Source organism: Gamsiella multidivaricata (assembly GCF_025024155.1).
Source record: "Gamsiella multidivaricata strain RSA 2152 chromosome Unknown BC939scaffold_8, whole genome shotgun sequence".
In the NCBI taxonomy this organism is placed as follows: domain Eukaryota; kingdom Fungi; phylum Mortierellomycota; class Mortierellomycetes; order Mortierellales; family Mortierellaceae; genus Gamsiella; species Gamsiella multidivaricata.
In genome coordinates, this window is record NW_026251716.1 from 16,302 (window position 1) to 44,220 (window position 27,919).

A 27,919-nucleotide genomic window follows, 5' to 3' on the forward strand; every position below is an offset into this window, starting at 1 on the left:
CACCATCATAAAGATAAAGACGACGACGACAACGGCGATGACGACGATGATGATGATGATGATGATGATGATGACAACGATGACAATGACGATAACAACGATAACGACGATAACGAAGAAGGAGAGGAGGGCCACCACAAGAAGCACGGTCTCCATCTCAAGTACGTCGAACACGAGCACGATGTTGAGGTTACCTTCTGGGCTGACCGCTATGTTCGTGATGGTAAGCACCATCACAAGCATCATCGGAAGCATCACCGCAAGCACCCTAAACACGATGACGAAGACGAAAACAAGGAAGCCCGCGACTACATGTACCGTTCCCACCACCGCAAGCACCATTACAAGCGCTTCTGTGCTCTCATCGATGTCGAACTTGTACTGCCAGCCAGTCAAGATGACCACTACAATCTTACGATCAATGGTGTTGTCCTGACCACCAAGGTCGACGACGTTGAGGGCGTCTCCTTTAACAAGCTTATCCTCCGCTCTGTCGTCGGTGAGGTTAAGACAGGTGCTGTCCGAGCCAATGTTTTGGTCGCTGAGGTCGTTACCGGTGGTGCTTCGGTCGGCTCGCTTCAGGCTGCTTTGGAGGGTATCCCACTGTTTGCCAAGGTCAGTGCTGCGGTCGGAAACGTCCACTTGCACGCGAAGACCACCGCTGTTGTTGTCCATGATGGTGATCACGATGATAACGACGACAACGACGACGACAACGATGAAGACAACGATGAAGACTTTAAGGATATTGGTGGGGTGGGGCATCCAAGAACCCACCATCTGATCCTCCTCCATTCGCATGCTGGCTCGATCGATCTGCATGTCACCGAGGCCTCTGACGACGGCGACGACGACGACGACAAAGATGGCAAGTGCAGCACCATTCCCGGAATGCTGGCTGTTCGTGCCCGTTCCTCAACCGGCCATGTCCACACCTCCATTGACTTGGTTAACGGTCGCAAGTTGAGTCTTAGGTCGAGCAGCACCAACGGCAAGGCCACTGCCAAGGTCTCGGACAAGTTCTTGGGTGAGTTCGCGGTTGGTTCGTTGCTGAGAAAGGCCGAAGTGGTTGAAGCCGAGGACAGCAAGAGTGTGATCGAGTACGGGAAGTTCACGGTCCACTCGAAGCACGGCCGAAAGTTTATCCGCCACGACGACGACGACGACGACGATGATGATGATGATGATGAGGAGGAGGACGAGGATAAGGCGGCCAAGCATGTCTACGGCAAGATCTTCTTGGGCAGTGCCCTTAGCGAGAGCAAGCTCGAATTCTTCTAAGCGTATCTAGGCTGCACGTACACAGTTGTCTCGTCTATGATGGAAGTGGAGTGGTTTGTGCTCATTTGTACAGGCGAATGAGGCCATTCCGCAGTCCCATGCAACTGTTTCTTATAGCGGACATACAAAAAAAATTTAAATAAAACAAAAACATAAAAGCACAAAGGACGACTTGGGTGCCGGTACCTGACCGCTTCACCCTCTTTTCTCCATTACTTTCTTTTTTTTTGCATCCACTTCAGCATGGCCGAATCATACTTGGCAAGTGTTCTTCTTGGACAAGCCTTGTTGTTGTTTTTCCATTGCTCTCCTTGCATGATGACACAGGAAGAAGAAGAGGAAGACTGACATTTGTTTTCTACTGCACACCCTTTTTTTTTTTTTTCTTTCTTTTTCTTTTTCTTGCACAGCCCGTTAAGATTGCCGTTATCGGTGGCAGTGGACTCTACAACCTTGAGGGTCTCGAGGTCGTTGCCGAGGTCAACCCTGAGACCGTAAGTCTTTCTCATTGCTCGCCTGTGTTCTTTGTCCATTCGGACCCATGCGTCCATCCATACCTTGCATAGCTCAAGGTTTCAAAGAACGAACTCCAGCCTGTGAACATTCGTATTTTTTTTTTTTTTTTTTGCATGTGCTCACATCCTTCTACGCCTTCCCCTCCTCTTCTTTTCCCCCCCTCCTCTTTGTACCTGAATCGATCCTCGTTATTCATGAAACATATGAACCCAAACCACCATGGACATACATCCCATACAACCGACGGACGACGCCACTCTTCCATCCAAACCAGCCCTGGGGCAAGCCCAGTGATGCCATCGTCATTGCCCGCACGAGCGCTGGTCAGCATGTGGCGTTCCTAGCCCGCCACGGCCGCGGCCACTACCTCACCCCATCCGAGGTCCCCGGCCGTGCCAACATCGCAGCCCTCAAATCCCTCGGTGTCGAGATCATCATTGCCTTCTCCGCCGTCGGTTCCCTGCGCGAAGAACTCAAGCCCCGAGACTTTGTTCTCCCCTCCCAGATCATCGATCGCACCAAGGGGATCCGTCCGTCGACGTTCTTTGAAGACGGCATCGTGGCCCATGCCATGTTTGCGGACCCCTTCTCGGCCGTTCTCGAGGACGAGATCTGGAAGCAGCGCGAGGTGATCGAGGGCGGAGACTTTCATCGTCAAAAGACCCTCGTATGCATGGAGGGCCCTCAGTTCTCGACCCGGGCCGAGTCCCACATGTACCGTGCCTGGGGCGGCGATCTGATCAACATGAGTGCCCTGCCCGAGGCTAAGCTGGCGCGCGAGGCCGAGATTGCGTACCAGATGATTTGCATGTCGACGGATTACGACTGCTGGAAGGAGCATGAGGAGGCCGTCACGGTCGAGGCTGTGGTCGCGAACTTGAAGGCCAATTCGAACAATGCTCAGCGATTGCTCGCCGCCATCTTGCCGGGGCTGCAGAACTTGATCGAGAGCGGAAGGGCTACGGAAGGGCTGAAGGGAAGCATGCGCTTTGCGTGTATGACGGTGCCCGAGAAGCGCAATAAGGAGGTTGTTCAGAAGTTGGAGTACATCCTCCCTGGATACTATACCGTCTAAATGCTGATAGCACAAGACAAAAAATAAAGTAAAAAAGAAGACAACATAGAGACTTGCTACTGCAAACGATGTTAATTCGACCCTTGTAATTTATAATGTTTTGCTGTATTTATTTTTTATTTTCGGACACCTTTGACAAAAGATGAAAGAAAAAAAAGTCAAGGAGAGGGAGAAGGATGAGGGTTTTGAGAAGGTTGTTTGCCAGAAACCAAGACCATTCCAACTCCACCTCATCCTCAACATCCATGAAATGAACATCAAATGTTGTCTTCAAAAAAATAAAATAAAAACTGTATTAGTTAGGGTTCGAATAAAAGGAAAAAGAAAAGAAGGAAAAAAAAAATATATATCGCGCGCGCGTCCTTTGTTACGCCCTCCTCTTCATCATTGTCGTCGTCGTCCTCCTCCTCCTCGTCGTATCCCTTGGTATCATAGTGCTTCCTCTTCCAGGACAGTTCTAGTTAAAAAGCTGATTTTTTTTCTTTTTTTTGCTTTTTGTTTAAAAAAAAGTGTGTCAAATCCTCGTCAATGTCTAATGATGGTGATGCTGCTGCTGTTGCTGCTGACCGCTCTCCTTCAAGGCAAGCAACTGCTTCGAGCGGAATGACTCGTAGTGGATCATGGCCGTAGTCTCAATCAGATCCTGCAGATGAGTGCGTGTCAAGAAGTTGCGGAGGTGAATGAATTCGCAATGGTTCTCGTTCTCGACTAGACGTTGTTCCAAAACCAAAGCATGTTTTCCGATTAGTCTTTACTCTTCATTAAAAAAGGGGAGGGAAGGGGGAAGGAAAGGACACGCATTGCGAATGAATCTTGCTCCCTTACCATTGATCACTCCCCAGCGGTTCTGGCGACCACGGACGGTCTTGCCATCGACAATGATGGTCTTTTCTGATCCAACTACAGCAAAGGGGATCAAATCCTGAATGCTCTCGTTCAAGGCCTGGTCATGGTCATCATCCTCATCAGATGCATATGGGTATAGCTTAATGCTGTGGAAAGCCATCTCCTCCTTAATCTATTTGTTCGAAACAAGAACAAAAAAAAAAGCGCTGTTAGTAACCAGGTACATGGGTTGAGTTCAACGTCAGATTGCCGAGTGCATAATGGTCTCATAAACATACGCGCTGCTTGAACGCGATGCGCTCCTCAATAGTCAAGGAGTCCGACTTGGCAATAACGGGGACAACGTTGACGACCTCGGTCAGCTTCTTGAGGACAACAATATCAATTGGCTTCAATCTATCCAGCACCATCCATAAATAGAGGAGATTATTATTTTTTTGTGAGCACGCATTTTCTTAGGCCCTTCCAAATGCATGCAAGCACAAAAAAAGAGCAAGAGACAATCTTACGAGTGACCAGTGGGAGAGATGAAGAACAGGCAGCAGTGGATACGGGTGTCCTGGATGAAGCGATCACGCATGGCAGTCAACTCCTTGCGAAGGAAGGACGAGTGCTGGTCCTTGATGTACTTGATGATGGGCTCCCAGCTGTAAAGTTGTCAAAAAATAAAAAAGTTAGAGATCGCATTTCACATATCTCTGACATGCACAACAATCCTGGAAGGTACAGGGCAAGCAATAGTCGGACGCTTACCAGTTCTCGTTGTTGACCTGGTCACCGTATCCGGGAGTGTCGACGATGTTGAGTCTCAACTTGACTCCGTTCTCAATCACGGCTAAGTTGCGAAAGGGTACAAGAATGTGAATATCATTAGTCAGAATGGTCTTAGTACGCGCTCACTGCGTTAGTGCCGCGTTGAAAGAAACACGCGAAAGACGATCTAATCCGTGCACAACTAGGATCTGGGTTTAGGTTCGAGCTGAGTACCCACTCCTCTCCCCGGCAGCCATGCTGCCACCAGTGGCGTAAGCTCGGTGAGAGTGAGAATGAGGTGGCGTTGATTTGTTCATCCATCCCAAAAGGAAGGAGAGGGACGAGCCCCGTGGCTCTCAATCTGTCCATTCCAATTATGTGTATGTGTGTCTGTGGCTCCTTGCTCTGATTTTGCTGCCGGTGCTTGCTTCCTTTGATATTCCCTCCTATTTTCTGTAAGCCCTTTTGTCCCACTCTCCTGCGATTCGAGTTGTTGCCGGCAGCAGAAGAAAGAAAGAAGAAAAAAATGCTTAAAGAGCAATAGGTCTCTTCCCATCAACTCCTTCTTTCTGCAGTTATATCGAAAGATACATCTCTGCTGCAGAAAGAGAGAAGGACCGGTGCATTTCTTTTCGCAGGGCAGAAACGAGCTCGCTCAACTTCCAGAGCCAAAGACAAAATTAAGTCGAGCTGAGAGAGCCCAGCCGGAAATAAAGAAGAGATTTCAATAAAAAGAGACAACGCAGAAAACCCAAACCGGGTGTAAATGAAAAATAGAGCGAGTGCGAAATGAACCAGGCCAAGAGAGGAGGTTGAGGAGTATATGGAGGGCCATTGAAGGAATGAGGAAACGAGCGTGAAAGACGCACTTCAGTAGAGTGTATTCCTTTGCCCTGGGGTCCCCTGAACAAAACCAAGGCCATTTTTGACCCGAATACAGTCGCCAACAATAGATGGAAATTGTTGAGTGTTGTCTGCAGGAGGTGTTAGATTGCGTTTTTGTTTTTGTCCAGAAAGACTTACTCTCGGTGAAGGAGTGGATCTCGACGGTCTGACGGGTGGGTTCATCAGGCTGGGTGCGGCCCTTGGAGTCGATCAAATGAGAGGCGAAGATGGTGTTGATCAACGTGCTCTTGCCCAAGCCGGATTGACCTTTTAATAAGGAAAGGCAAGATAGAGAACGTTAGGTACGATTCTCGCGCTTATCAGGAAATGAGATACGACATTTGTAATCGGGACTCACCAACGACCATGACATTGAACTGGAAACCGCGCTTAAGCAGCTTCTTTTCAATCTGGGATGTGATGGAGTCGAAGCCGACATAGCTCTGGAGGACAGGCTAGAGGTGAGACGATATCAAAAGGTGTATCAATCAGTAATTGAGAAGCAATTGAGTGGGATATGGCAACGTGGAGATGGCAACAAAGACAGTAAGGGCGAGACGGCAATGGGATGTGGTGGCAAGAAGTGTTCTCTTACCTGGGATTGTTCTGCGTCAAGGCTCATGATGAAAAGTAGTTCAGACTAGAAGGGGAGTGGGTGACAAAGAGCGAGAGAGGACAGATGTGGATGAGAGAAAGAGAAAGAGAGAGATGATGAGAGTGTGGAGATGAAGGGAAGACTGATGGTGAACGATGAAAGAAAGGAGAAGGAAGCAAAGGATGGGAGGATGCCAGTTTGTGTTGTGGGACAGGACCAATTGCTGCTCAAAGTGGTCCAGGAGGGGAAGACGCATCATCGCACGGGTTGCCTTCTCACCTCCAATAGGCTCCAATCAGATTTCCATCCTGCACTAAACCCATGCAAATCCTCGCGCAACTTTTTTTAAAAACGGGGAAGCCGTGTTGCTTGCTGATAGAAATGATGACGAGGAAGACTTTGGAGTGAGTGCGAGTACATTTTAGCTTTAATAAAACTGATATGAGAAGGTGCGGCTTTCTATCCATCTTACAAATATGGAAGGGGTCAGTCCTAATGAAGTTTTGAGAATTTGTTCGCGTTACTAGGTGACATGAACGAAACGGACGCGTCTTGTCCAATAAGAAAACAAACCACTTTTCAGTACTTGGTTCTCGTGCCCGCTCGTTTCTTTCATTGCCTCTTCCTATCTCTTTCTTCTTAATCTGCAAGAATAATTAGAACAGAAGCAGTGGTTTCTTCCTTTTTTTTTTTCTCTTTGTTGTTGTTGAGGCACTGCAACACGAGACGCGTCGTAGCCACATCATCCGGTTACTACCCCTTCCACATTGAATTGCTCTCGCACTCACAGTGGAATTCTTTATGTGCAACAAAAACGGGATGACACTCAGCGAGAACAAGTGGACTAAAATATGAGATGTAGAGATATGGCGCCATTCACCTCAGAGGCGCACAGAAGAAGCATCACGTCAAAAGAAAACGAAAAAGGTCAGCTGGATTCTTTGAACTCACAAATGAAGCGTGCCAGGAAAGACGACGTTTTGGTGGATAATGAGACGCGTTATCAGGCAGGTAATCAAACAATCGCTGTTGCAGCAACTCATTCTAATCAGAAAAATGCTTGACAATCTTGCATCTTTGTTATGACATTCGCCCGCTGGCACTGCCGGACGGGAAAATAGCTATTAAATCCGTAGCGACATTTCCTGGGAAAATTGCATGCGAGTGCGTGTCAGTCAGACAAAATTGTGGGGTATAGTACAGGCTATCTTGACGGAAAAGACAAAGCAGAGCCAGAGCGAGGGTCGTATTTATACCTGTCCTTGCATGAACCTTGGTACAGTAGCAAGTATGGATTTCATAATAACTCTCGGGGATCGCGCCATAGTTTCCAGGGAAAATTTCGACCATGCCTTGGACACAGGGTGGTCATCCACCGAAATAGGAGCTACAAACGTTTTTCTTGCCGTGAGCAACACGAGCAAAGGCGTGTCCAGTTGGTCATTCAGGAACAAGAGGTGGACAGGATATAAAGACTCGGTTTCCTTCTCCAGGCTGTATTCTATTTCTCCGCACTTGTTATTCCCCACCATCGCTCTCCATTGCTTTGTTATCACATTCCTCTCGTCTCGCTAGCAACGTCTTCCCCCCAAAACCCTCGACCATCCTCTATTATATCACACACACATTCTCCGGGAAGAAAAGCAGCTCACACTCAATCGTCAGGGCAAAAAACACCATCGCCAAATGGCAGATCAGGAACTGAGAGAGTATCGGCAGAACGTTGTCGAATGGGTTAGGGCATTCCCGTCTAATGTTCCTCGCTACATCCATGAACGCTTCCCAATCATCAGATGGTAACACTTCACCTCCATATCATCCACAAACTCACAAACCCCACAGTCTTTACCGCTATCTCCCTCCCACCCACATGCCTATCTACCCTACCTACCCAACGCTTACAAACGGCATCTCTTGCTACTGCACATAGGCTACCGAAATACAGCCGATCATGGGCCATGAAAGATATCGTCGCAGGCATCACCGTCGGACTCATTGTCGTGCCTCAAGGAATGTCATACGCAAAAGTCGCAGGTCTGCCTGTGCAGCACGGCCTCTACTCTGCCTACATCGGCGCTATCTTCTATTGCTTCATGGGCACATCTAAGGATTTGACCATCGGTCCCACAGCGGTTATTTCGCTGATCACAGGCGAACTTGTCGCACAACTAGCCGGTCGATACTCTCCAGCACAGGTCGCTGGTATCTCTTGTCTCGCAGTTGGGGCTCTGACCATGGTCCTGGGAGCTCTTCAGCTCGGGATCATCCTTGATTTCTTTCCTTCGACCGTCCTGATCGGATATACTACTGGGGCGGCCGCTACCATTGTTATCTCCCAGATTCCTAAATGGATCGGCGTTTCTGGTGTGAACACTCGGGAGCCCCCATACCTTGTCCTCATCAACACCGTCAAGGCCCTTCCAACACTATCATGGCTCGATCTAGCCTTTGGGCTGTTCTCCATGCTGGGCCTCGTAGGCATTGGCTACGTAGTTGACCGATGGGGCAAGGGTCGATTCTCGATCCAACTGATCAAGATCTCGCGCTTCTTCATCGTCACCGTCCTGGCGACGGCCTTCTCATTCCTCGTCAACATCAACGCGCCCTACGATCTGGAAGGGAATATCATTCCTCGGATCTCGATCCTCAAAACAGTTCCCAGCGGACTTCCTACATCTCAGGCACCCAAACTGGACGGGTCTATCTTGGTCGAGATTGCACCCAAGCTGATTGCGATCGCGCTGGCAACCATTCTGGAACACATTGCGATCGGAAAGGCCTTTGCACGCAAGAACCGGTACCAGATCGACAGTAACCAGGAACTGCTGACACTGGGTCTGGCCAATGTAACGGCGTCGTTCTTTGGAGCGTACACTGTCACGGGCTCGTTTTCGCGATCCGCTGTCAAGTTTCAGTGCGGCGTCAAGACTCCGCTGGCGGGCCTTGTCACTGGCGCACTCGTTCTGTTGGCACTGCAAATGCTGACACCACTGTAAGGTTTATTGTGGATGAAAGAAGGACATACACATCACCACGAACGGGATTCTCACATTCTTCACGCTTTGTCCTCAATAGGTTCTACTACATCCCCGACGCAGCGCTCTCGGCAGTCATCATGGTCGCGGTCTCCAGCCTTGTCAGCTTTCCCGACGTGTTCATGGAATTTTTCGACGTCAATCTCTGGGACTTTGTATCTTCCCAGGTTGCGCTGTGGGTCACACTCTTCGTCTCTGTCGAGGTGGGCATCGCCGCCGGCGTAGGGTTCTCTCTCGTCGTCCTCCTCTTCCGCGTCGCCCGCCCTCAGATCCATCTTCTACAGCCACTTAGGACCCGCCCGGATGTCTTTGTGACCTCAACGTACTCCACCAGCAAGATTATGGACACCGTCAATCTACCTCCGGGCGTCCTTGTCTTTCGTATGGAAGAGGGGGCCACGTTTCCCAATATGGAGACATTCAAGACATGGGCCCAGGACCAAGTTTATAAGCACACTCGGTTCGGAGGTTTGACCAAGACCGCCCATGATCGACTGTGGTCCGACGATCTGGAGATCCACATCCGACGACTGCGGGCACAAAATCAACACTCAAGCCTGGTGTCTTTGGAAGACAAGGATCTGTCCTATTTGCGCGCTGTCATCCTCGACTGCTCTGCGATGAATAACATCGACAGCACAGGACTACAGGGTCTCCGGGACCTACATGAAAATTTGAAGGACTATGCAGGTGCACGCGACGATCCAGAGGTGTTCTTCGAATTGCATTTTGTAGCCGTTCAGGATAATGTGCTCCCGATCCTTGAGCGCTCAGGGCTGACGACACCTAGCCCCGTCCCAGGATCCACGCGACTGCGAAAAGTCCAGGTGTTGAGCCGCGATTTTAGTACAAGTAGCCAGCGCAGTCTCCTCAATCATAGCCACAGGATATCGGCATCGCATGGCTCGCTTCGGTCAATAGGGTCTGTGTCCGCGCTCGACTCTGTCGTCCATCTGACGATTCGAGATGCTATTAACGCGGTGCTGCGGCACGCAGAGGTGTGGAAGAGGGCTTTGAACGAGGATACGATACTGGAGATTGCTGACATGGGTGGATCGGGCAGCTTCATATCCGACTCGGATTCGGATGAAGACTCGCTTCACAAACAGCCTTCGACACACGAGCTCCAATATATCTAGCTGCGCTCCATATACCCGCCCCCCGTTCGCCTTACTATACATGTATATAATCCCTTCTTCAATAATAACCATCTCTAAAGCGCCATGTCTTTTTTCTATTATTATTAAATAGAACAATGATATCGAGAAGAACAGTCGATTCTAAAAGGACAAAAGCTGCTTATAGGAATTCAAAACTGGGGCAAAAAAACAATAACAATGCTCCTTAGAATGGCGGGCGTCATCAGTAAAACATCGGCCGTGTGGAGGGATAGAGGTACTCGAAAAAGGTCATGTCCGGGCGCAGGCAATCAGACACCTTGACGGGTTCGACCTTATTCCAGAGCTGATCCAATACATGAAGCGGCAGCTCCTGAACATGTTCCAGCGTGCTCTGTCGCTTCGGAAGCTTTGGACGCACCGGTGCTGCCTTTTCTGATTCTCCACTGGGGGAAGTACTTGTGGCGGGATCGGCGGCAAGTTGGCCGATCGAGTCCAAGTGCGCAGGATGGCAGATGTACAATAGCCGCTTGCCATCCATTGCGGTTTTGCCTGTTGCAGTTCGACAAGAACAGATCCTGGTCAGGACCATTGCTCCAGAATATGCCAGTAAATCACACAACCGAGCTCAGTAAAGCGAAGACTTACTGAAGGAAACAAGCCCGTAGAAGGCGCACAGAGCATGGGCGACGAATCTCAGGAACTGGTCTTGGATGTCCCATCGGAGGTAGATCTGAGGTCGTTCCTCGCTCTGCTGTTCAGATGCCGACGAATCCACCTCCTTGGCGATCTCCTCGGACGGCTCCTGCTCAGTAAGAGACTGCTCTCTAGCCTGAACATCGTCCGTCATGTGCGGTTGTACGAGGACCCAGCTCGAGCCCTCAATTTCAGCACACCCGTCTTCTGCAACGACCAATACAGGGTCAGACAGAGATGAGTCGCTGTCGCTTTCCTGGCTGTCCTCACTCTCATCTTCACCATCCTCAGACAACGTCAATTGGTCCAAGAAGCTGACGAGCTCGCCTTCGTACTGCATTACGATTCCCTGCGGGACATGTACCTTTTTGATATCTTTTCGCTGGGCTCTAGTCAGCAAACGATGCCCGATTGCGGGACCAGTAGGGGAAGGAGGGACATCATCTGCCAACGACACGGGCTTGGATCGCCTTGAGGACGGAGGATTATTGCTGATTAAGGACTCGATCGTGGCATCGTGCTTCCAGTGAAAGGAAGGAGCATCTCGATCGTAACCAGGGAAGGGCAAGTCAACTTGGTAGAGAACCGCAAACGGGTGGTGCACAAATTTGTCTATTGCGGATGGTTACCCCGGAAGAGAAAGAAAGAAAGAAAAAAAGGGCACCGATGGTCCGCCGAGTAGAAGGACGCACCACGCCGTGCAGGAAGGAGGGGGGGGAGGTGAGAATGAAGACCATGTGGAGAAGAGATGTGTGGATGTATCGATCTTTCTTGTCTTCATTTCCAATTCTCTTTCGCTGCAATGTCATTGACAGTACATACAAAATAGAAAAAGAAAAGACAACATCCCCAGGTCCCAGCAGCAGCAGCCGCCAGTCCATTATCATCATCATCATCTTTTTTGTCTTCATTTGAAGCAGTCAACAACGACAAAAGGGTATTGGTCCCCGCCCCTTCTGCGTCTTTATGCCCTCCCAACGCCTCTTCATTCTCATGTCACCTTGCGTTCCACATGTTTGGTTCTCTATCGCATCCCTTGGATTCAAATGAATGAAAAAGAGAGGTCGATTTATCATTGGCAACTCCCCCTCAAGATACTCAAGGACTTGCCATTGTCGTGTCGCTGGCGGCGTCGGCTGCCCTCTTGACCGATCTTATTGCGCTGGTTCTGGGAATCTCGCTGGATCCATGGGTAGTACTTTTTCTTCTTTTTGTTATGAGTCCGCTGTTGGTCCTGGTTTTGTTGGCTGGCCGCAGCGGTGTCGTTGTCGACGAATGTCACGGTCGAATTGATGGTCTTCTCGAGGCTCTGCTGATGCAGCTTCATAAGTGTCGCCTGGGTCTGGCCGTGAATCGAGTTACCGACAAGTGTGGGGATGGGATGTCGCGCCATGAGGAAGGAGTGTGCTGTAATCAGGGGTGTGAGATGAGCTGAATCGGATGAAACCTATGTTCGATGAATACAAAGAATAAATCGGATAAAAGCGACCGACGGAGAAGGGCAGAGGGAAGAGGTGTCGATGAAGACAAAGAAGAAGAAAGAGAAGAAGGAAGAAGAGGGTTGTTTGCGAAGGGGAAAAAAGTTGCCGACGGTGAGTGAAGACTATTCCCCCGGTGCTTTTCTCCCTCTCAAGACTCTAGGCCTCCTCCTCCCCCACCTCATCATCATTATCGTCACAGTCACCTCGAAAAAGCGTCTGTCTGTTGGTACGCCCACAGATGCCTTTGGTACTGCAACAACTGCGCCAGGATTCGCTGCCGCAGTCTGCCCCTTGGTTTGGAGGAACATTTCAATATTCATCCCGATGAGGCCTTACCAAATCGAGCGATTAACGCTCCTCCTCATTCGCCGTGTTTGAGCGCCGTTGTACACAAGAGGTGCCGTCGGTGGTTAGGGAGTGGGAGCGGGGAGTTTTTTATTATGGCATAATGAGAGATCATATGGCTAGTGCTGCTGGGATAGGCGGAGACATAGCCCGGAGAGCGACCTCATTTTTTTGGAAGGTGCCTGAGTTCCCGCCTTGAACTCACCCCGATCTTCTACAAAAGGCAAGAAGATCGCCTGTGGACGATGGCACAGCATTTTGTCCGAGATCGACTGCTGAATCTTTTGTGGCACGATGTTCAAGAACATGCTCCGTGCAATCGATTCTGTCCATGAATGTCCCCCACTCAACCGACCCATGTGTCGACTACCCTGGACAGCGGCCTTTCCAGATGCCACACGCTCCTTGTAATACGCTTCAAATGTTGCCTGAATGTCCTGTGTCGAGGTCGTGGGTGTCTCGTACAGGAGATTGGCCAGACTGACGGCATCCACCATGGCTTGTGCTGCTCCCTAGAGATTAAAATACAAAATATGTGAATGATGGTGAATCTCCTGGTCATCGCGAGTGGTTCATGGCATGTTAACTTCTAACAATTATTCTTAATCATTACCTGTCTATACGATGAGCCAGAACAAGTGAATACAGTTGCAATAAACGATATCATTAGATGAGGATGATCTCTTTTTTTTTCACCCAGGCCATGGCTGTTTGTGAGATTTTACACTTACCCTGCATGTGGAACAACCTGGCAAGTTCATCGGTCAGATAAATTGTGAAAGGATGGGAATAATCGAGCACGAATAAGATCGTTCATGTCAGCACACGTTTTGGAGCTCTAAGATCCTTGGGCGTCAAGACGCGTTGACGAGACGTGTCTGTGAATGCTGTGTTCGCACGTGGGATTGTTACCTTGTGGCATGCTGCATACACATAGACACACAAAAAAAAAGATAGAGGTGAGATGCAGGTAAATAAAGGAAACTGCAGCCGTAATTGTGAATATTCCCATGATATCCTTCTTACCATCGCCTATAAGAACCACACGGTTATGGTACCAGGTCTCGAAAAACTAGTTTACAAGATGTTAAACCATATTGAGTCCATGTGAATAGATGCCACCATAGATGCCAAGCAAAACGTGCTGTGAACCATAGAGAACTTACCTTCTCTTCAAGCAAAACTTTGGATATCCTGTCCATAGGCGTCTTATCGATGAGATCTGCAAGTGTACCGCCATATGGGCAAACAAAGTCTCGACAAGTGTCTGCCATCTCCTGTACCTGCATCGGACCCCAATCTGATGATCGAATGTGATGTTCTTGACGGATCTGCGTCGACGGTAGGTTATAGGTAACCCGCCATGCGATCCTGTTTTTCTTTAGAGGGATCAACCACCACTACAAGACAGAACATGAGAATGAACCACGTGTAACTATTAGGAAACTGTTCATCCGAGGTAAACTGCCCGCAGCAAGATGATCGATACATATTTCACTCTTGTTAGTTTTACCGAGTAAGGCTTGTCCTTGCCGATGACAACCATCATGTCGCATGTGTCTTTGCTCAGGTCTGGAAAGTAGATAGGGTCGATTGGATCCGTCACACCTGTAGGAGGGGCATTTGTAGTGAATGAGAATTAGAGATCCAATAGGTCGGGCTTGGATTCAAGGGTTTGGCATAATTTCCCCAACAGAGCCTAGCTAAAAGAGTTGGGCAACTGCCTTTTCCGTGCATGTGTCGAGCCCTTACCAACAAGGCAATGATGGTCAAAGGCCAGCGGCGCCATATCTGATTTGGGCAAAAGATTGCTCATCCTGAGGTCCCTGTAGAGGCATCTCCGAACGTTCGAATAAGCCCCGTCTGCGCCCACGAGAATATCGGCCTCAAAGACGCTGGTGTCAGAACAACGGACCAGTACGCCTTTTTCATTCTGCTCGATATCGCATACGCGCTTTCCTGTGATGACATTCTCCGGAGGTATCCTCGAGAGCAGCAATTTGTAAAGCGAAGGACGATCCATGATCCTATCGCAGTTATTTAAGACGACATCAGACCAGACAGAAATAAAAATGTCAGCGCTCTTGTGCAACTTCTTCCTGGGGACACAAGCATAAGAGCCGCTGAGGGATTTTGTAATCCCATGATGCACACACACTATACCTATTGTAATATCCATATCTGCTTGTATTGAGGACAGGGGGCAATGTGCAGAAAGAGAATGCAGATCGTTGTTAGCTTTTCTGAGATCAAGGGAGGGAGAGTGAAAATAAAAAAACGCTCATTTCTTGTAAGATAGACTATTTACCTCACAGAGTCAGAGTTCAGATCAAGCGCACCAATCTTACTCATGCTTTCTTTGAGGAACGTCAGGGAACCGATGGGCTTGGAAATGGCTTCAAGTTCTGGGAGCATCCCCAGTTGCTCAAGCAGAGGTTGGATGGTCTGGTTCAGCGAGATACTGCTGCCTAATGGAACAAGATCCCCAGCGTGCTTCTCGAGGATTATGTAAGGGATACCAGCCTGGTCGAGCAGGAGGCCCAGTGTGAGGCCACCCAATCCAGCGCCCACAATTAATACTTTAAGTTGTGTTAAGGACATAGCAGTGAATGTGTATTAGAACGCTTTTTTTTTTTTGCTTTGCTTTTGCTTTGGCGCGCAACTATGGATGGCAGGATAATGGGTTGCGTTGTGAGCAACTCGCTGAATCAAGGTATAAGGATAGAATCAAGGGTATATGATGGAATTGCAAAGCGAATAGCAAGAGGAGGAAGGTAGACGTCGAAGCGAGTGTTTCCGTCGATCAAGGAAGCACACTATTTATATATCTATGGGGGATGGAGGATGGAAGGAATAAATGGGTATGTCAGCATTGCTTTTGAATCGGTAAGGGATATGGGTGAGCCTTGAAGATCGTGTTGACCATCCGCCGTTCTATGGTCTATGGATAATTGTACATAATAGTGCTGCACATGTGCAAACTCTACATGCACAAAAGCAACCACAAAGACAAATAGACTATATAGCCAGCCAACCATAAGATGAGGGTGTACGAAGTTGATGTGTAGACAAATATATATGCGCATGAGAAGAAGTTGTTAACTGAGTTGGACTGCAGCAAGTAGAGAGCATAGCGTCGGGGATAAAAAAAAAGACGACCGAGATTTTTTTTTCCTTATTTTACTAACAACCACGCGATGGTCGGCAATGGTGACAAACAGGAGTAGGAGGTAAACACGATAGGTTACAATGCAATGGCATCAAAGATGTTTTCATGGAGGCACATACCCTAACATGCCGCACTCAATCGTCTTTCCGTTTATCTGTTTAAGCGAACCAGCGAACCACGCTTGGGCCGGGTGCCTCCTTTAATCAAGAGTAAAAGAAAGCAAACAAAACAAGACGAGACACGACTGTGTCCTTTGATCCTTAGAAGTTTGGGCTATCAACAAGCGTCTAACAGGCATGAGCATGAACATACACTGGTTGCAAGTAGTAATAAAAAAACGCCAACATCTTGGATGGGGCGGCGCAAACAACAAGAGCAGATCCAGTAACCTACCATAGGGTTAGGGGTCAATCAGGGGATGAAGTAGATTACCTATACCGAAGTATGATTTGCCTTTCATGCTCTGGATGCAGCCTATAGTACAAAGTTCAACGGCCCCTTTGCATTCATGGGATTATCATAATCTTCCATGGATCCTTACATCTTACATGGGCGCGAAAAAAAAGGCGCGCAGCGTTGGAGCTGTGCATGTACCACGCCGAAATGAAGAAGCAGCCAAGAATGATTGATGTTTATACATAGAATGGATGCTATGAAGGGTCTTTTCGTAGGATCTGGCCCTTTGCAGCATTTTGTATAACCCAAGTACCCTGAAACGTAGACGAATATAGACATATACATGTACCGCCGTCCTTATTAACGAACATGCATAAAGTTGTTCCTCCGATTAAGAAGGTTAGTATAATCCTTGATTGTGTGTATTTCAGGAAGATGAGATACTCAAGGACGCTGTTGAAAGACGTACAAGTTTTGACGCAGGGCCAACTTTATGCCGCCAACATTAACTTTTCGATTCTGTGCCTGGATTCCAAACGGGCTCTTTCATCGTCCTAATTTTCATGCAAAGTACCTGTACAGCATTTACCCAAGCAATGGCTGCAGTAGTATTGCTTTATTGAACAATAACCGGTGCATATTCTCCTTCCTCCTCATAGTCATCATCCTCGTCGCTAGCCAACCCCATTTCATTGGTCACCTCGACCACCTTCTGGATCTTTTTGAAATCGCCCGGGATCTTCCACTCAAAGCTCTCCTGAACCGCCTTCTGAAGTGCATGCATCGGCTTTCGCAACTCCAAGCACTGTCCACGTCGAAGACCTGACTGAATATTGCGGCCCATGACCCTCAGCGCCTGCTCCAAAAAGTTGGCGGTCATGTCGTCTTGATCCGGTGAAGCGAACAAGAGGTCCATGAAGAAGCTAGAGGGGATCGATGTCAACTGATGGAGAAGCGTCTGGATGAACTCGGAAAAAAGGCTAGTGTAATTTGACGAAGAGGTCGCTTCTGTGGATTGACACACTAGGATGGTCATGGTCTTCCACTGTCGGAATGCGCCAAGATGGTAGCTTAAAAGCATTGTTACGAACGCTGATTGGTACTCGCCCAGGAAAGCGGAAACGTCTAGCATTTAGATAAGAGTTAAAAAATACGAAGGTTAGGTAACCATGGGAGGCTACAAATCATTTTACAGATGCATAAATAAAAACATACCAGACTTGTAGACAGTAGAAAACAGATTATTCAGGAGCCAGCTCTTGTCCAAACTGTATCGCGTGACCTCCTCCCCCACAGCACCTTTTCGGAACGACGACCGCAGGTCGATTGGCGTAAACTTAACGGATATGTGCTCCATGGCTGATTTTGGCCGTTTTGAAATATCCTTTGCGCTCGGAGCGGCATGCTGATCGTCTGTCGAGTCCGTCTCCATCGCGGTTTCGTCCTCTTCTTGGATTGTGTTAGTGCTTCTGACTTGTTGTGCACTTTGCTGTAGTCTTTCCTTTTCTGCTTTCTCCTTCTCTTCCTTTTGTTCTCGATCAATAATCTTTGTTGCCCTTGACAGCTCGGCCTCCAGTTGATCGTCATAGGAATCCACGAACCCGTCTTCCGGGAAGAGCCTGCTGATAGTCTTTTGTGTGATGTGGTTGGCGAGCTTTATCCATGCTGGATAAGTTGCTTCCGGTGGCAAGAGCGGGTATGGACCGAGAAATGGATCAAATTCTTGAATGCCTATCGAGTATCGTTCCAAGCGTTCGATTAGCTATTACCTCCATGGCATCGGTTTCAAGCCTACATCATTTCAGAACAGCTCAATGGCCCTGTCATACCTGCTTTGTACCGTGCGATCTGATCTACGTCCTTCTCGAGCTCCATATTCTCGTTGTATGCATTCCACTTCATGACTACAACCTCGCCGCTCTCAAACTGGTGCCAGAATCCGATCCTGACATCTCCTCCAGTTGTGCCACCTTCTATGACCTCTAGTGTTCCATCCGCTTTTGCCTCGTCATCGGGATTCGCTTGCGTGCTTTTGGTGTTGTGAAGAGAATAGTATACAAAGTGTGCACCAGGAGGAATGATCTTGATGCCCTTGAAGCGCGGCCCCGTGTTCCAGCAATTAACATCGATGCCAAACTCGAGTTGATTTTGAGGTGCATCCAAAACCAGGAGAATCGCCCCAGCCTTAAATAACTTCTTCAATGTCTCGTTGTCCATGGTCCTATCTTTCCTGATGTCCTTTCCTTGATGCTTGAGCGCAAAGCAGATGCTCACTTGAAGAGTTGCGCGGCTGTACGCCACCAAAATGCGATCCTACTCAAACAGCTGTCTTGACCCTTAACACTCTGCCAATCAAACAAACAACTTTTTTTTTTTTTTTTTTTCCTTGTCCTCTAACATTCCTCCTTGCTTCATCGATATACTCAAGGGCCCTGCATGTACTATTATATCCGCCTGCTCAAGAACACGCCCATTGAGGCCGTGATTCAGGAGCCATTCAAGCTCGTCTTCACGATTACCACAGACCTGACCGAAAAGTTCTATGACCAGCCCTGCAAACTCAGGTGCCAGACCGTTGTCCGGACCCCATCCACCATCCCAGGGGCGACCGCCGAAGACACTGTCATGACGATCATGCCTCAGGGACTCACTCAGGGATATTCACTCGATTATGATCCCAAGATCGGATACTGTTCCGTCGATGTTCGCCTGGCTCCCTGTATGACCCCTTACGATGAATGCCAGCTCGTCCTTAGTCTCGATCCAACGCCGTACACCACCAACCAACCAGGCTCCAAGACATTGCTTGAGCCACCAGAATACGAGATCTTGCCTGCATGGTCCCTGCCTATCCACCTGAAGCCAGCACCATTGAACTTTTCGAAAAAGACAAAGCATCGGAAGGTTAACAAGAAGTATTTGATCGACACCCGACAGGATCTGGTGGAGCGCTATTTCAAATTGCCAGCGCATCTCACAGGACTGCATGGACCCGGCCGATCACTACTGGTTCGGGAGGATGCAACGGAAGGATTCATGGCTCGGCATATTTGGGATTCAGGAGTATTTATGACCAAACATCTTATGCTTTCGGACTCATGGCTCAGCAAGTACATGAAGGAGACACGGGAGCAGGACAAGGATGAAAAAGTAGATGTTAACCAGGAAAAATCATTAGAATCATCTTTATCGACGCTCTCTGTTTTGGATACATCAGTACCAGCACCAGGATCATCATCACCATCGGATCCATCCCCTACTCCAATACCCAGTCAGTGCCGTGAGAGAGTATGTCTCGAACTTGGAGCTGGAACAGGACTCGTTGGCATTGCCGTCGCAGTAGCATTCCCAGAACTCAGCGTACTCTCAACTGACCTGGATGAGGCCTTGGCTCTGATGCAGCAGAATGTGGATGCGAACGCAGCGCTCCTACCCAACAATAACATGAAAGTCGGCTTCTTGGACTGGGCCGAGAAGGATCGCAAGGTCAAGCCCGTTGAGATCTTGCTGTTGGCGGATGTGGTCTATAATGATCTGTCGCATGAGTTCTTGTTACAGACGATTCTGGATTATAGCGACGAGAAGACCAAAGTCCTGCTGGGATACAAGTTCCGCCACGAGGCCGAACAGCAGTTCTTTGAGCGGGCTAAGGACTACTTCAACATTGAGAATGTGCACCAGCAAGATACCATGCAGCTCTTTGTGATGACACGCAAGGCCAACTAGGCGCTACGAGGCCATGAAGAAACCCAAATAAACTTAGAATAATCATGGCACGAACCCATGCACAGCCTCCTTCTTGCATTGAGGGCCCATAGGATTCTGAGCATCATTAGGGCGCAGTCACCTTGCCCACTAATAAACATGCTTTGTCGAGCCTTGAACTTTCCAGCTTCACACTCATCACTCATCGTTCATCCCACCAGTCTGAGCCATGCCAGATCCACAACCATTGTCGAATCGCCAGCGCAAGATCCGGGAGCGCCAAGCTGAGCTCAACCGAGAATTGGCCGCCGCCAAGCGATCCAACTCTAGGACACCGTTCCGGGAGGCCGAACTTCAATATCTTTCTCGCCACCCCGCACCGGACTACTCCGAGGCCTTGGACTTTCGACAACCCGTGGAGACATTGCTGAGAGATACAAAGATCAAGCAAGTCCCACTACGGAGGCGGATGTGCGAGTTCTCAGGACTGTTTGGCGTCAAAGGTGATTCACGAGCACAGGAACAGGAGCAGGGGCAGGATCACCTAACAGAGTATGCATATCTCCATGAGGACCATCCCGGCCTGATTTACATCCCTGCGGCATTCACACCCTCGGCGCAACGGACGCTAATCAAAGCCTGTCTCAAGGAGTACTCACGGCACCCGAACAAGAGCAATCTCGATACACATTACATTGTCCCTAACAGCGGGATCTGGGATCTGCATGAAAACGTGTTCACAGGAAAACAACCCCTGGACGACCCCAAGGTCTATGTTCCTCGAAAGGCCACTGCAGACCAACACGCTGGCGGATACGGCTCAGACGACGATGATGACAACGACGGCAACAACGATGATACTGACCACCACTCTGAGCACAAGACGACACATGAGCAGCCCAATAAGAAACCTAAGCCGTCTCGACCCTCTGTCAGGAGCTTGGTCCCTATCACGGACGAAACTCCTACGGTACCGGACAATGTGCCGAAGGTGGATCCAGAACCGTCTGCGCAGGTGCCGATCCTTCCGCCTGGACAACTCCTGCGGAAGATGCGTTGGATCACACTGGGGTACCAGTACCACTGGCCCTCCAAGACCTATCACTTTGATCAAAATGCACCCTTTCCACAGGAGCTGTCGGTCCTGTCCAAGGCAGTGGTGGATGCCGTCGATGGTGTGGGGCCTTATCCGTACGCTGCGGATGATTTTGTAGCAGAGGCCGGCGTCGTAAATTATTACCAGCTCAAGGATCGGTTGATGGGACATGTCGACCGTAGTGAACTGAACAAGGACGCACCCTTAGTTTCGTTCAGGTAAAAAAAAAAAAAAAAAAAAAAAAAAAGATTCTCCTTGGTTTTCCTCATCTGCAACTGCAACTGCAACTGCAAAAAAAAAAATGGAAGTTACTAACATGGCTTTGTATTCGTTTATATTATACTCCACGTTATCAAGTTTCGGCCATTCTTGTATTTATCTATTGGGAGGACCCACGCGGGAGAGGTCGCCTACCCCCATTCTGCTCCAGAGCGGAGATATCCTCGTTATGACCGGACCTTGCCGATCTGCATTCCATGGTATGGAGCTTGAGGCATACGGAACTACACCACTATCTCTTGAAAATTTGCTGCTCATAACCAATTGGTTTTTCTCTTCTTCTTTTTATAGGTGTGCCAAGGATCATTGAAGACACTATCCCAGAATACCTTCGATCTCGGCCTGAAGAACCCGAGTGGGATATTTATGCCGATTACCTTGTTGAGGCACGCATTAATCTTAATATTCGTCAAGTATACCCACCAAACCACCTATCATCCCAACCAACTCCTTCTTCGTCATAACGGATGCCAATTCATTTATTTAAAAAATAAAATAAAGCATAGAATATTGTTAGTTGTGGCATTGAGTGAGAGCTTGATATATAGGAAGATGATGAACTTTTATTTCTTCCGGCATTACTATTAAATACTATAGTGGATAGTAGGATGAGATAATAAACTTGCTTTGGCACAGATGAATATCCAAGCGCAAGGGCACATCGTCGGACGAAACTCTTCTCCTACGTACGTCTGCCTGCTCCCCCAATCGCAGGTGCCATGCCTCTGTTGTGCATAGCCAGCGCTGTATCAATATCACCAGCTCCGGCACCAGCGCATGTACTTGCCGTGGGCATTCCGTCCTTGATTTCACTCCCTACTTCCTGTTGAGGTCGATAGAATCGAGCAGGGTCCTCAGGATTCAAATTCGTAGTAAAGTTCGCAAAGTGCGCTTCCGGGACTGCAGAGACCTGGTGACGATGATGACTGATGTGGTTTCCACCGTGTAAAAGACTAGCAGAAGTCGGCGACGTCGAGGGACCTGCCTCGATACCATCCATCAGATGCTCTGCCGTTCTCGCCAACGGGTTGACGGTGTTGTGGGAGGTTGAATTGCCCACATCTGTCAAAAACGCCGTCGAACCACTCCTGCCATTGCCAACACCACCATCGCTAGGCACGCTGGACCTTGGTGTGCTGTTGTTGGTGCCTGTCATTAGCTCGGATGTCGAGGAAGCAGAGGACCAGCCATTGGCGAACTGAGCGCCTCCGGTGTGTTGTGTCAAGCTGGAATTGACGCTGGTGGTATTGGGATAGTCCATCTGCGTGTCGGTTTTGGGTCCCGAGAGACCATCCCAGGAGTTCAGTCTGTTTGAGATGGTATGCAGCGCCTCAGTGGTGGTGGGTGAGAGCATCATTCGGAGAGACGATTGTGTCATGGGAGATGGTGGGACAGAAGAGTTGATCGAAGAAGGTACGGTTGGGGACAGAGGCTCCGACGTGCCCATGTACGAGGATGAACCCTGAGTAGCCTGGCCATCCAAAGTCCAGGACGTGGCAGATACTGGAGACTGCTGGTGCTGTTGTTGCTGCCCTGAAGTTGAGGTCGTGACAAGGAAGTTGCCTGACTGTATGGTTGCAGATCGCTGACCGTTGGCGCTCCTGTCGATCTCCGGCAACGAATGCAAAGATGGGGCCATGAATCCGCCTACGGGCATACCGTAAAAGGGCTGTCGGAGATTCTGATGGATTGCATTCAAGGAGGAGGCATTGAGCGGTTGCTGTTGTTGAAGGGACTGAACGGGGATGTGTTGGTTAGGAAACTGTTGATGAAGGAGGTTCATGTACGTCCCTCCGCTAAGGGTGATTGGGATTTGCAAAGCCAGCGATGTCGGGGTCGCCAATAATCCCAGGCCCATGGTTCCCTCTGTTGTTGTCAGGCTGGGCGACGCGGGTGTAGAGAATGGTGGCGAAGATACGGCAGGGTTCATACCGACGGTGGAAGATGTTCGTGCCTCGAAAGCAGGTCGCTGCAGTTGATATGATGGTTGAGGATAGGATTCATCCGCCTGCTGGGATCCGTTAGAACCGACGCGGAACCCTCGAAGATGCTGCTGAGGCTGGAACATATCCGGAGACTGTGGCTGTTCCTGAGAGGAGCCCTCGAGTGACATTGGGGGTTCGATTCTGTCGAAGTCATCGAGAGATACATTCTCGGGCACAAATGGACTCCTGTAATAGATGGGCATGTCGAATCCAGGTTCAATCACTCCGTAGTCCTTCCCAAATTCCTTCTTGCTGGTAAATTGCTGCTGGTTCGGATAGTAAGGTGATCCTCCGACGATATCCGTAAAGTTCACAAGTCCCGAGGGGTTGGGGTTGCTGAACAGTTCCATCAACGCCGTTGAGGACGACTGCGGTGGGTCCATCGACCCATCGTTGCCATCTCGGGAACCAACTTTTTCCACTTTTGAATCTATTCTTCTCCCGAAGTCCACGCTCTCGTATGTAGACATCATCAGGTCATCGGCCGAAGAGTAGCCGATCGAATGTGGGACGGCGTCACTCTCGTCCTCCCCGTCAGTGTCGACATCGAGCTCGGCTGGAGGGGTATATGGGTTGAGAATCTCCAGCCAGCTCTCGGTTCCGTTCTTGGACTCAAGTCCATCCTTGATGCGAACATTATAATATCGAATCCAAATCCTTTGGTCATAGAACGAAAGTCGCATCTCCAAATGATCCTGGCCCGTTCCACCCTCTGTAACTTCATGTTGGTTCCTGTCAACAAGTGAATCTGTCTCTGGTGGGCTTCTGGGGAGCCGATAGTAGTTTGGTCCACGCTTGTGAGTAAACATCTGTCTTATGCTGCGTGCCAGTCTCTCGCGAGCATGACCCCGAATCAGCATCTCCTTCGTCATAAACTCGGGCCTATATCCCGAGGACATCGTGAATTGATCAAGTTCGCCGACCGTTCTTCGAAGGGCTCGTGTCTTCCTCAACTGAGACCTTGCATGCTGGCCATTGACATGGGCAGCATAGCTGGGGACTTTCTGGGCGACGTCCAAGGCGTCGCTGTTGCCGGCTATTGTGACATTAAGAGTGTGGACGCGCTCAGCAAAGTGGAGGGCGGACTCGACTTCGTTATGGCATACGATCCACTCTGGAGTGGTGCGTAAGAGATGGTCGATAAGAAATGTGATGGCTTCGGCAGCCTTTGTGCAGCTGTTAAGGAATGGAGGCAGGGAGCGAGCTGCACTGTTCAAGCCATCCTCGGTAAGGGTCATGCCTCCGGGTGCGCTCGAAGAGGTGGAAGATCTCGAGACAGAGCTTGACCTACGCGAGCGAGGACTTTTGGTGGAGCCTGTGCTTGAATGCGATTTTAAATGATGACCGAGCTCTTGCATGCTTTGCTCTGATTTAAGCTGACTCTGCGAGCCCGCAAGAACCAAGAACGGATGATGGAGGAGAATCAACACCTCGTTGAAGATGATCTGCAACATCGCTATATGGATCACGTCATCAAATGGGAGCGGAAGAACGTGTTAATAGACAAGGCCTCCTCACTTTTAAACACCTAGGTGCGCGCGAAGCAATGCGACTTACCTCCAAGGCCATTGACTCTCACAGCAAAGGGACAAGGATCATCTTTGCGTGTCAGAGCAACGTCGAATCGAAGGTCCTGGGGCAGCTCCATCTGCCACTGGGCAAGCTCCACGTCCAAAATCCTACGCGCAGAATCCGCACGCCAGACCCAAGAAAGTTGCGCCTGTGATGACTTGGTGGATCCAAACTGATATGGCGTCTGGGTTGTGGTGCCATTTGCTTGATTAGAGAATGGGGGCGAAAAGCTGGTCGCCGGTGATGGAGCGCTGCTGTTTTCGTGGCGGAACAAGTTAGCTCCCTCGCAGTAGCTCTCAGAGGACTTATTAGAGGTCTGTCCACAGCGGCGAATCTTCTTGACGATCCTCCACAACTTAGCCTGCTCAATCAAGAAACCGATACGCCTCGTCTCCTTCTCTGCTTCAATCTCACCAATATCATCACCGTTTTCGATCGAGGGGAGCGTTGGAAGACCAATCGTGATGTAGTCATCGGGGAATCGTTCGGGAGTACTCGAGTTAAGACTGTACGAGGCGTCGATCACATAGCAGCACCAGAAAATGTTGCGGCGGAGCTGAATGACCGAGCGACAGAGTGTCCATGGCTCAGGATCTCGATGGAGGCCGAGTGAGAGTGCCATGGCACAAGCCTGCTCGCGGTATAAATTCTGGATGCCAGGGATGGTTGGGCACTTCATGAGAAGGAGAAGCCCTTGAAGAGTCGAAACTCGCGGTTGGTCCATAATGTATACGGTAAGCGCTAATGATAGGTAAATGTCTAGCGATTAGTATACATTGCCATCTCGACTGAGGACTGAAGATATTTCGTTTACTCAGACATTTCGATGACCAAGTGTGTCCACATACCACGACTCCTGTCGAAAAGCAACTGGAAGTCGGGGAATGTCCTCTCTCTAGCGTTGGGACCGCTGAGAAGTTTGTGGGGCAGATTTTGCTTGATAGCATCTGAACGGTATGCAGCTCCCAATGCCATAATGGCATTCAGCAAAAAAACGGCGCTCACGCGCCCTGTGATGCGATGCGGCAGTGCGCTGTCCTCCCTTGCAAGCTCTTGGTCTACAGAGATGGCGTCAGATGGTGGCAGAGCGGTGGACAATGCATTCAGTATGCATGCCTTGGTGAGAATAGGAAAGTAAACGTAGAGCGGACTCTGGATCATCCACTCAATCAGCTCAAGCATTTGATCGATTGAAGGCAAAACTAGCATGGAGTCTTGGACATGCGGTTCAGGGACAAGCCAGGGAAGAGGGAAACGCATTTCTTCGCTCCAGGACGTAGCCTTGGTTCCTGCCACCGGGCCCAAGTATTGCGTGCAGTCGTATACTGACAGTTCAAACATGGTCTTGTTCAAGATTGACAGTGGAACGCGGGCAGGGAAAGGTGTCGGCTTGGGTGCGGGACACAGAAATTGGCCAGACTCCGACAATGTCGCCTGCAAAGCCTTAGTGGAAGTCAATGTCGGCGTCAACTAGATACATGTCGTTTAGAACAATGGAAGGTCAAAGAAGGATGAAGGTTTAGAGATAAGAACATCATCATAGTCTAGGTTGAGGGTGCAGTTAATATGCAACAGTACCCTGTGATATAGATCTGCAGTCGAGGGAATCTGCTGCACGCGCTTTGTCGCCTGGAGCAAAGGCATTAATTGACGAATCCAAGATGTGGATGCGTGGGCACCAAGGTTCTCCATCACCTGAGCAATAGAGGGCGCGCGTTAATTTTTGGACTCAGTAATTCTATCGCAGGTTTGAGATCCAGCTTTGGCGGGAAACCAATTCACTTGCCTCTTCTGGATGATAAGCGATGCCTGTAGGAGCTTGTACGCTCTCCTGCTGTGCCTTGATCTGCTCGGTCAGCCAGCCAACCTCATCAAGACGCGTCTCGTCAATACCGAGTCGATCAAAGAACTGCTCGATACGTCGCAATCGGTTCATTTGCATGGACCTGACATCGCGCAGGCAGGAGTCGAGAATCTCGGTCTCCGTAAGGTGTCGGTCTCTCTTGCCAGAGGGCAAGGCCCTATGACCTACTCCACCAATGGCTTCGACAGAGACAGTGGAGAGGGGGGCTCCGGCTGGGAAGGCAGTGCGGACACATGTGGCCTTGTACTTTATACATGAGGAGCATACGGGCTCCAGTCGATCGCATCTGATCTGTAGTACGATCGAATAGAGAAAAGATGAAGGGCAGCACAGAGCCGTGGAGCGGGAAGTGAGTGTGATGGCCTCTAGACTTTTGGATTGGCGCAGCTGCAGACCACAGCCCAGAAATCAACGAATGAAATCATTGGAATGTGACTGCCCTGACACGACGCGTACTGGACCAGACGCGTGTGCACCGGGCACATTTTCGAGTGTGTGAGTATGCAGGCGAGAAGGGATAGGGCGCAGGGCGTCTGCGATGCCCTTGTATGTGTAGGCCCGACGATACGTTATTTTTATGCATGTCCATCAACCTTGCTCACACGCTGTAAAATATAGCCTGTGGTTGGCCCTGTCGCGCTTGGGAGTCATTCTTCCCCCAGAAATGGGACACAGGCTCCATGAAAAATAAATCATAGGACTGGAATGTAGAAAATAATATTCCGGGGCCTCCAATCCAATATCCTGGTCTTGATTTTAATGCCATTGCAAGAAAATAATAATAAGAAAGACACCACTTCCATCCAATTGATCACTTATATTGTCGTAACGATTGATGCCGGTGCTTACCCTTCTTTGTCTACACCGATCGCATGGGGGCGTCGTCTTTTGCTTCTTGGATCCTGAAGTGCCGTTAAGAAGTGACGGATCTGCTGGGGCTGTGCTTGCCTTCATGATCGCATCCTGGTAAGCGCTCGTGGTAGCAGGGTGTGTAGCATGTTGAAACTGAAAGGGAGTCTGTGGAGGGACAGTCATGGTTGGACAGCGCAGCTGCGGTTGTTGTTTTTGTTGATGCTGTTGTTTTGATGATGGTAGGATAAATAGGTAGGTATCTGGATTCTTTTTTGAATAAAAAAAAAAGGATTGGGTTGTACTGAATACCGGCTTGTTGAAAGACTGAATATTGCTTACAGAAACCCTAAGACGTGTAAAAGATTAGAAGCTGCG

The 27,919-nt window shown here is 49.4% G+C and overlaps 10 protein-coding genes across 10 annotated transcripts; 5 read left to right on the top strand and 5 right to left on the bottom strand.

The window, feature by feature from the left end:
• The first annotated feature begins 45 nt into the window (after nt 1-45).
• Nucleotides 46-1,443, top strand: BC939DRAFT_439756 (uncharacterized protein). The gene has a single exon (XM_051553998.1). The coding sequence runs from the start codon at nt 313-315 to the stop codon at nt 1,279-1,281; it is 969 nt and encodes a 322-aa protein (XP_051415964.1). The 5' UTR covers nt 46-312; the 3' UTR covers nt 1,282-1,443.
• Nucleotides 1,444-1,469: 26 nt separating this feature from the next.
• On the top strand, nt 1,470-2,928 carry BC939DRAFT_439757 (purine-nucleoside phosphorylase). The gene is made up of 3 exons (XM_051553999.1): nt 1,470-1,542; nt 1,692-1,775; nt 2,072-2,928. Exons 1-3 carry the CDS (start codon nt 1,525-1,527, stop codon nt 2,870-2,872), a joined length of 903 nt encoding a protein of 300 aa, XP_051415965.1. The 5' UTR covers nt 1,470-1,524; the 3' UTR covers nt 2,873-2,928.
• Nucleotides 2,929-2,961: 33 nt separating this feature from the next.
• Nucleotides 2,962-6,067, bottom strand: BC939DRAFT_439759 (Septin-type guanine nucleotide-binding (G) domain-containing protein). The gene is made up of 8 exons (XM_051554000.1): nt 5,952-6,067; nt 5,715-5,811; nt 5,495-5,623; nt 4,472-4,553; nt 4,228-4,365; nt 3,997-4,114; nt 3,698-3,890; nt 2,962-3,580 (listed from the first exon to the last, which is right to left on the bottom strand). The coding sequence occupies exons 1-8, from the start codon at nt 5,976-5,978 to the stop codon at nt 3,405-3,407; spliced, it is 960 nt and encodes a 319-aa protein (XP_051415966.1). The 5' UTR covers nt 5,979-6,067; the 3' UTR covers nt 2,962-3,404.
• Nucleotides 6,068-7,557: 1,490 nt separating this feature from the next.
• On the top strand, nt 7,558-10,125 carry BC939DRAFT_489912 (sulfate transporter family-domain-containing protein; the record flags this gene model as incomplete). The annotated part of the gene is made up of 4 exons (XM_051559432.1): nt 7,558-7,747; nt 7,882-8,943; nt 9,027-9,832; nt 9,908-10,125. Exons 1-4 carry the CDS (start codon nt 7,638-7,640, stop codon nt 10,123-10,125), a joined length of 2,196 nt encoding a protein of 731 aa, XP_051415967.1. The 5' UTR covers nt 7,558-7,637.
• A 111-nt stretch (nt 10,126-10,236) lies between these two features.
• BC939DRAFT_301401 (uncharacterized protein) lies at nt 10,237-12,442 on the bottom strand. Its single transcript, XM_051551384.1, has 3 exons — nt 11,911-12,442; nt 10,753-11,412; nt 10,237-10,656 (listed from the first exon to the last, which is right to left on the bottom strand). Exons 1-3 carry the CDS (start codon nt 12,191-12,193, stop codon nt 10,349-10,351), a joined length of 1,251 nt encoding a protein of 416 aa, XP_051415968.1. The 5' UTR covers nt 12,194-12,442; the 3' UTR covers nt 10,237-10,348.
• Nucleotides 12,443-12,688: 246 nt separating this feature from the next.
• BC939DRAFT_439767 (uncharacterized protein) lies at nt 12,689-15,542 on the bottom strand. Its single transcript, XM_051554001.1, is given in 10 exon segments — nt 12,689-13,138; nt 13,338-13,341; nt 13,358-13,374; nt 13,539-13,549; nt 13,653-13,698; nt 13,793-14,026; nt 14,140-14,234; nt 14,379-14,653; nt 14,790-14,807; nt 14,935-15,542. 10 exon segments carry the CDS (start codon nt 15,225-15,227, stop codon nt 12,746-12,748), a joined length of 1,386 nt encoding a protein of 461 aa, XP_051415969.1. The 5' UTR covers nt 15,228-15,542; the 3' UTR covers nt 12,689-12,745.
• Nucleotides 15,543-16,739: 1,197 nt separating this feature from the next.
• On the bottom strand, nt 16,740-18,575 carry BC939DRAFT_439772 (A1 cistron-splicing factor). The gene is made up of 3 exons (XM_051554002.1): nt 18,021-18,575; nt 17,407-17,922; nt 16,740-17,316 (listed from the first exon to the last, which is right to left on the bottom strand). The coding sequence occupies exons 1-3, from the start codon at nt 18,406-18,408 to the stop codon at nt 16,808-16,810; spliced, it is 1,413 nt and encodes a 470-aa protein (XP_051415970.1). The 5' UTR covers nt 18,409-18,575; the 3' UTR covers nt 16,740-16,807.
• Nucleotides 18,576-18,588: 13 nt separating this feature from the next.
• On the top strand, nt 18,589-20,069 carry BC939DRAFT_439773 (putative methyltransferase-domain-containing protein). Its single transcript, XM_051554003.1, has one exon. It carries the CDS (start codon nt 18,628-18,630, stop codon nt 19,915-19,917), a length of 1,290 nt encoding a protein of 429 aa, XP_051415971.1. The 5' UTR covers nt 18,589-18,627; the 3' UTR covers nt 19,918-20,069.
• Nucleotides 20,070-20,125: 56 nt separating this feature from the next.
• Nucleotides 20,126-21,735, top strand: BC939DRAFT_499676 (uncharacterized protein; the record flags this gene model as incomplete). The annotated part of the gene is made up of 3 exons (XM_051559966.1): nt 20,126-21,210; nt 21,350-21,471; nt 21,563-21,735. The coding sequence occupies 3 exons, from the start codon at nt 20,126-20,128 to the stop codon at nt 21,733-21,735; spliced, it is 1,380 nt and encodes a 459-aa protein (XP_051415972.1).
• Nucleotides 21,736-21,805: 70 nt separating this feature from the next.
• BC939DRAFT_301535 (fungal-specific transcription factor domain-containing protein) lies at nt 21,806-27,808 on the bottom strand. Its single transcript, XM_051551385.1, has 6 exons — nt 27,542-27,808; nt 26,615-26,983; nt 26,407-26,523; nt 25,677-26,298; nt 24,814-25,569; nt 21,806-24,712 (listed from the first exon to the last, which is right to left on the bottom strand). The coding sequence occupies exons 1-6, from the start codon at nt 27,725-27,727 to the stop codon at nt 21,954-21,956; spliced, it is 4,809 nt and encodes a 1,602-aa protein (XP_051415973.1). The 5' UTR covers nt 27,728-27,808; the 3' UTR covers nt 21,806-21,953.
• Nucleotides 27,809-27,919: the final 111 nt, after the last annotated feature.

Excerpts from the sequence above, each read along its gene's own strand:
- BC939DRAFT_439756 (XM_051553998.1), top strand. The coding sequence starts at position 313 with ATGTACCGTTCCCACCACCGCAAGCACCATTACAAGCGCTTCTGTGCT.
- BC939DRAFT_439757 (XM_051553999.1), top strand. Across the intron at positions 1,776-2,071 it reads CCGAGGTCAACCCTGAGACC|CCCTGGGGCAAGCCCAGTGA; the intron begins GTAAGTCTTTCT and ends CATCCAAACCAG.
- BC939DRAFT_439759 (XM_051554000.1), bottom strand. The coding sequence starts at position 5,978 with ATGAGCCTTGACGCAGAACAATCCCAG. Across the intron at positions 4,554-5,494 it reads GATCCACTCCTTCACCGAGA|CCGTGATTGAGAACGGAGTC; the intron begins GTAAGTCTTTCT and ends TTCGCAACTTAG. Across the intron at positions 3,891-3,996 it reads GCATCGCGTTCAAGCAGCGC|ATTAAGGAGGAGATGGCTTT; the intron begins GTATGTTTATGA and ends TCGAACAAATAG.
- BC939DRAFT_301401 (XM_051551384.1), bottom strand. The coding sequence starts at position 12,193 with ATGGCGCGACATCCCATCCCCACACTTGTCGGTAACTCGATTCACGGC. Across the intron at positions 11,413-11,910 it reads CCGCCAGCGACACGACAATG|ACAAATTTGTGCACCACCCG; the intron begins GCAAGTCCTTGA and ends CATCCGCAATAG. Across the intron at positions 10,657-10,752 it reads CTACGGGCTTGTTTCCTTCA|GCAAAACCGCAATGGATGGC; the intron begins GTAAGTCTTCGC and ends GAACTGCAACAG.
- BC939DRAFT_439767 (XM_051554001.1), bottom strand. The coding sequence starts at position 15,227 with ATGTCCTTAACACAACTTAAAGTATTAATTGTGGGCGCTGGATTGGGT. Across the intron at positions 14,027-14,139 it reads GCAAGGACAAGCCTTACTCG|TGGTGGTTGATCCCTCTAAA; the intron begins GTAAAACTAACA and ends TCTGTCTTGTAG. Across the intron at positions 13,699-13,792 it reads AAGTTTTGCTTGAAGAGAAG|TTTTTCGAGACCTGGTACCA; the intron begins GTAAGTTCTCTA and ends CTTGTAAACTAG.
- BC939DRAFT_439772 (XM_051554002.1), bottom strand. The coding sequence starts at position 18,408 with ATGGACAACGAGACATTGAAGAAGTTATTTAAGGCTGGGGCGATTCTC. Across the intron at positions 17,923-18,020 it reads GATCGCACGGTACAAAGCAG|GCATTCAAGAATTTGATCCA; the intron begins GTATGACAGGGC and ends GATACTCGATAG. Across the intron at positions 17,317-17,406 it reads TTCTACTGTCTACAAGTCTG|ACGTTTCCGCTTTCCTGGGC; the intron begins GTATGTTTTTAT and ends TCTAAATGCTAG.
- BC939DRAFT_439773 (XM_051554003.1), top strand. The coding sequence starts at position 18,628 with ATGTACTATTATATCCGCCTGCTCAAGAACACGCCCATTGAGGCCGTG.
- BC939DRAFT_301535 (XM_051551385.1), bottom strand. The coding sequence starts at position 27,727 with ATGACTGTCCCTCCACAGACTCCCTTTCAGTTTCAACATGCTACACAC. Across the intron at positions 26,984-27,541 it reads ATCGGTGTAGACAAAGAAGG|ATCAGATGCGATCGACTGGA; the intron begins GTAAGCACCGGC and ends ATCGTACTACAG. Across the intron at positions 26,299-26,406 it reads CTGCAGATCTATATCACAGG|TTGACGCCGACATTGACTTC; the intron begins GTACTGTTGCAT and ends ACATGTATCTAG.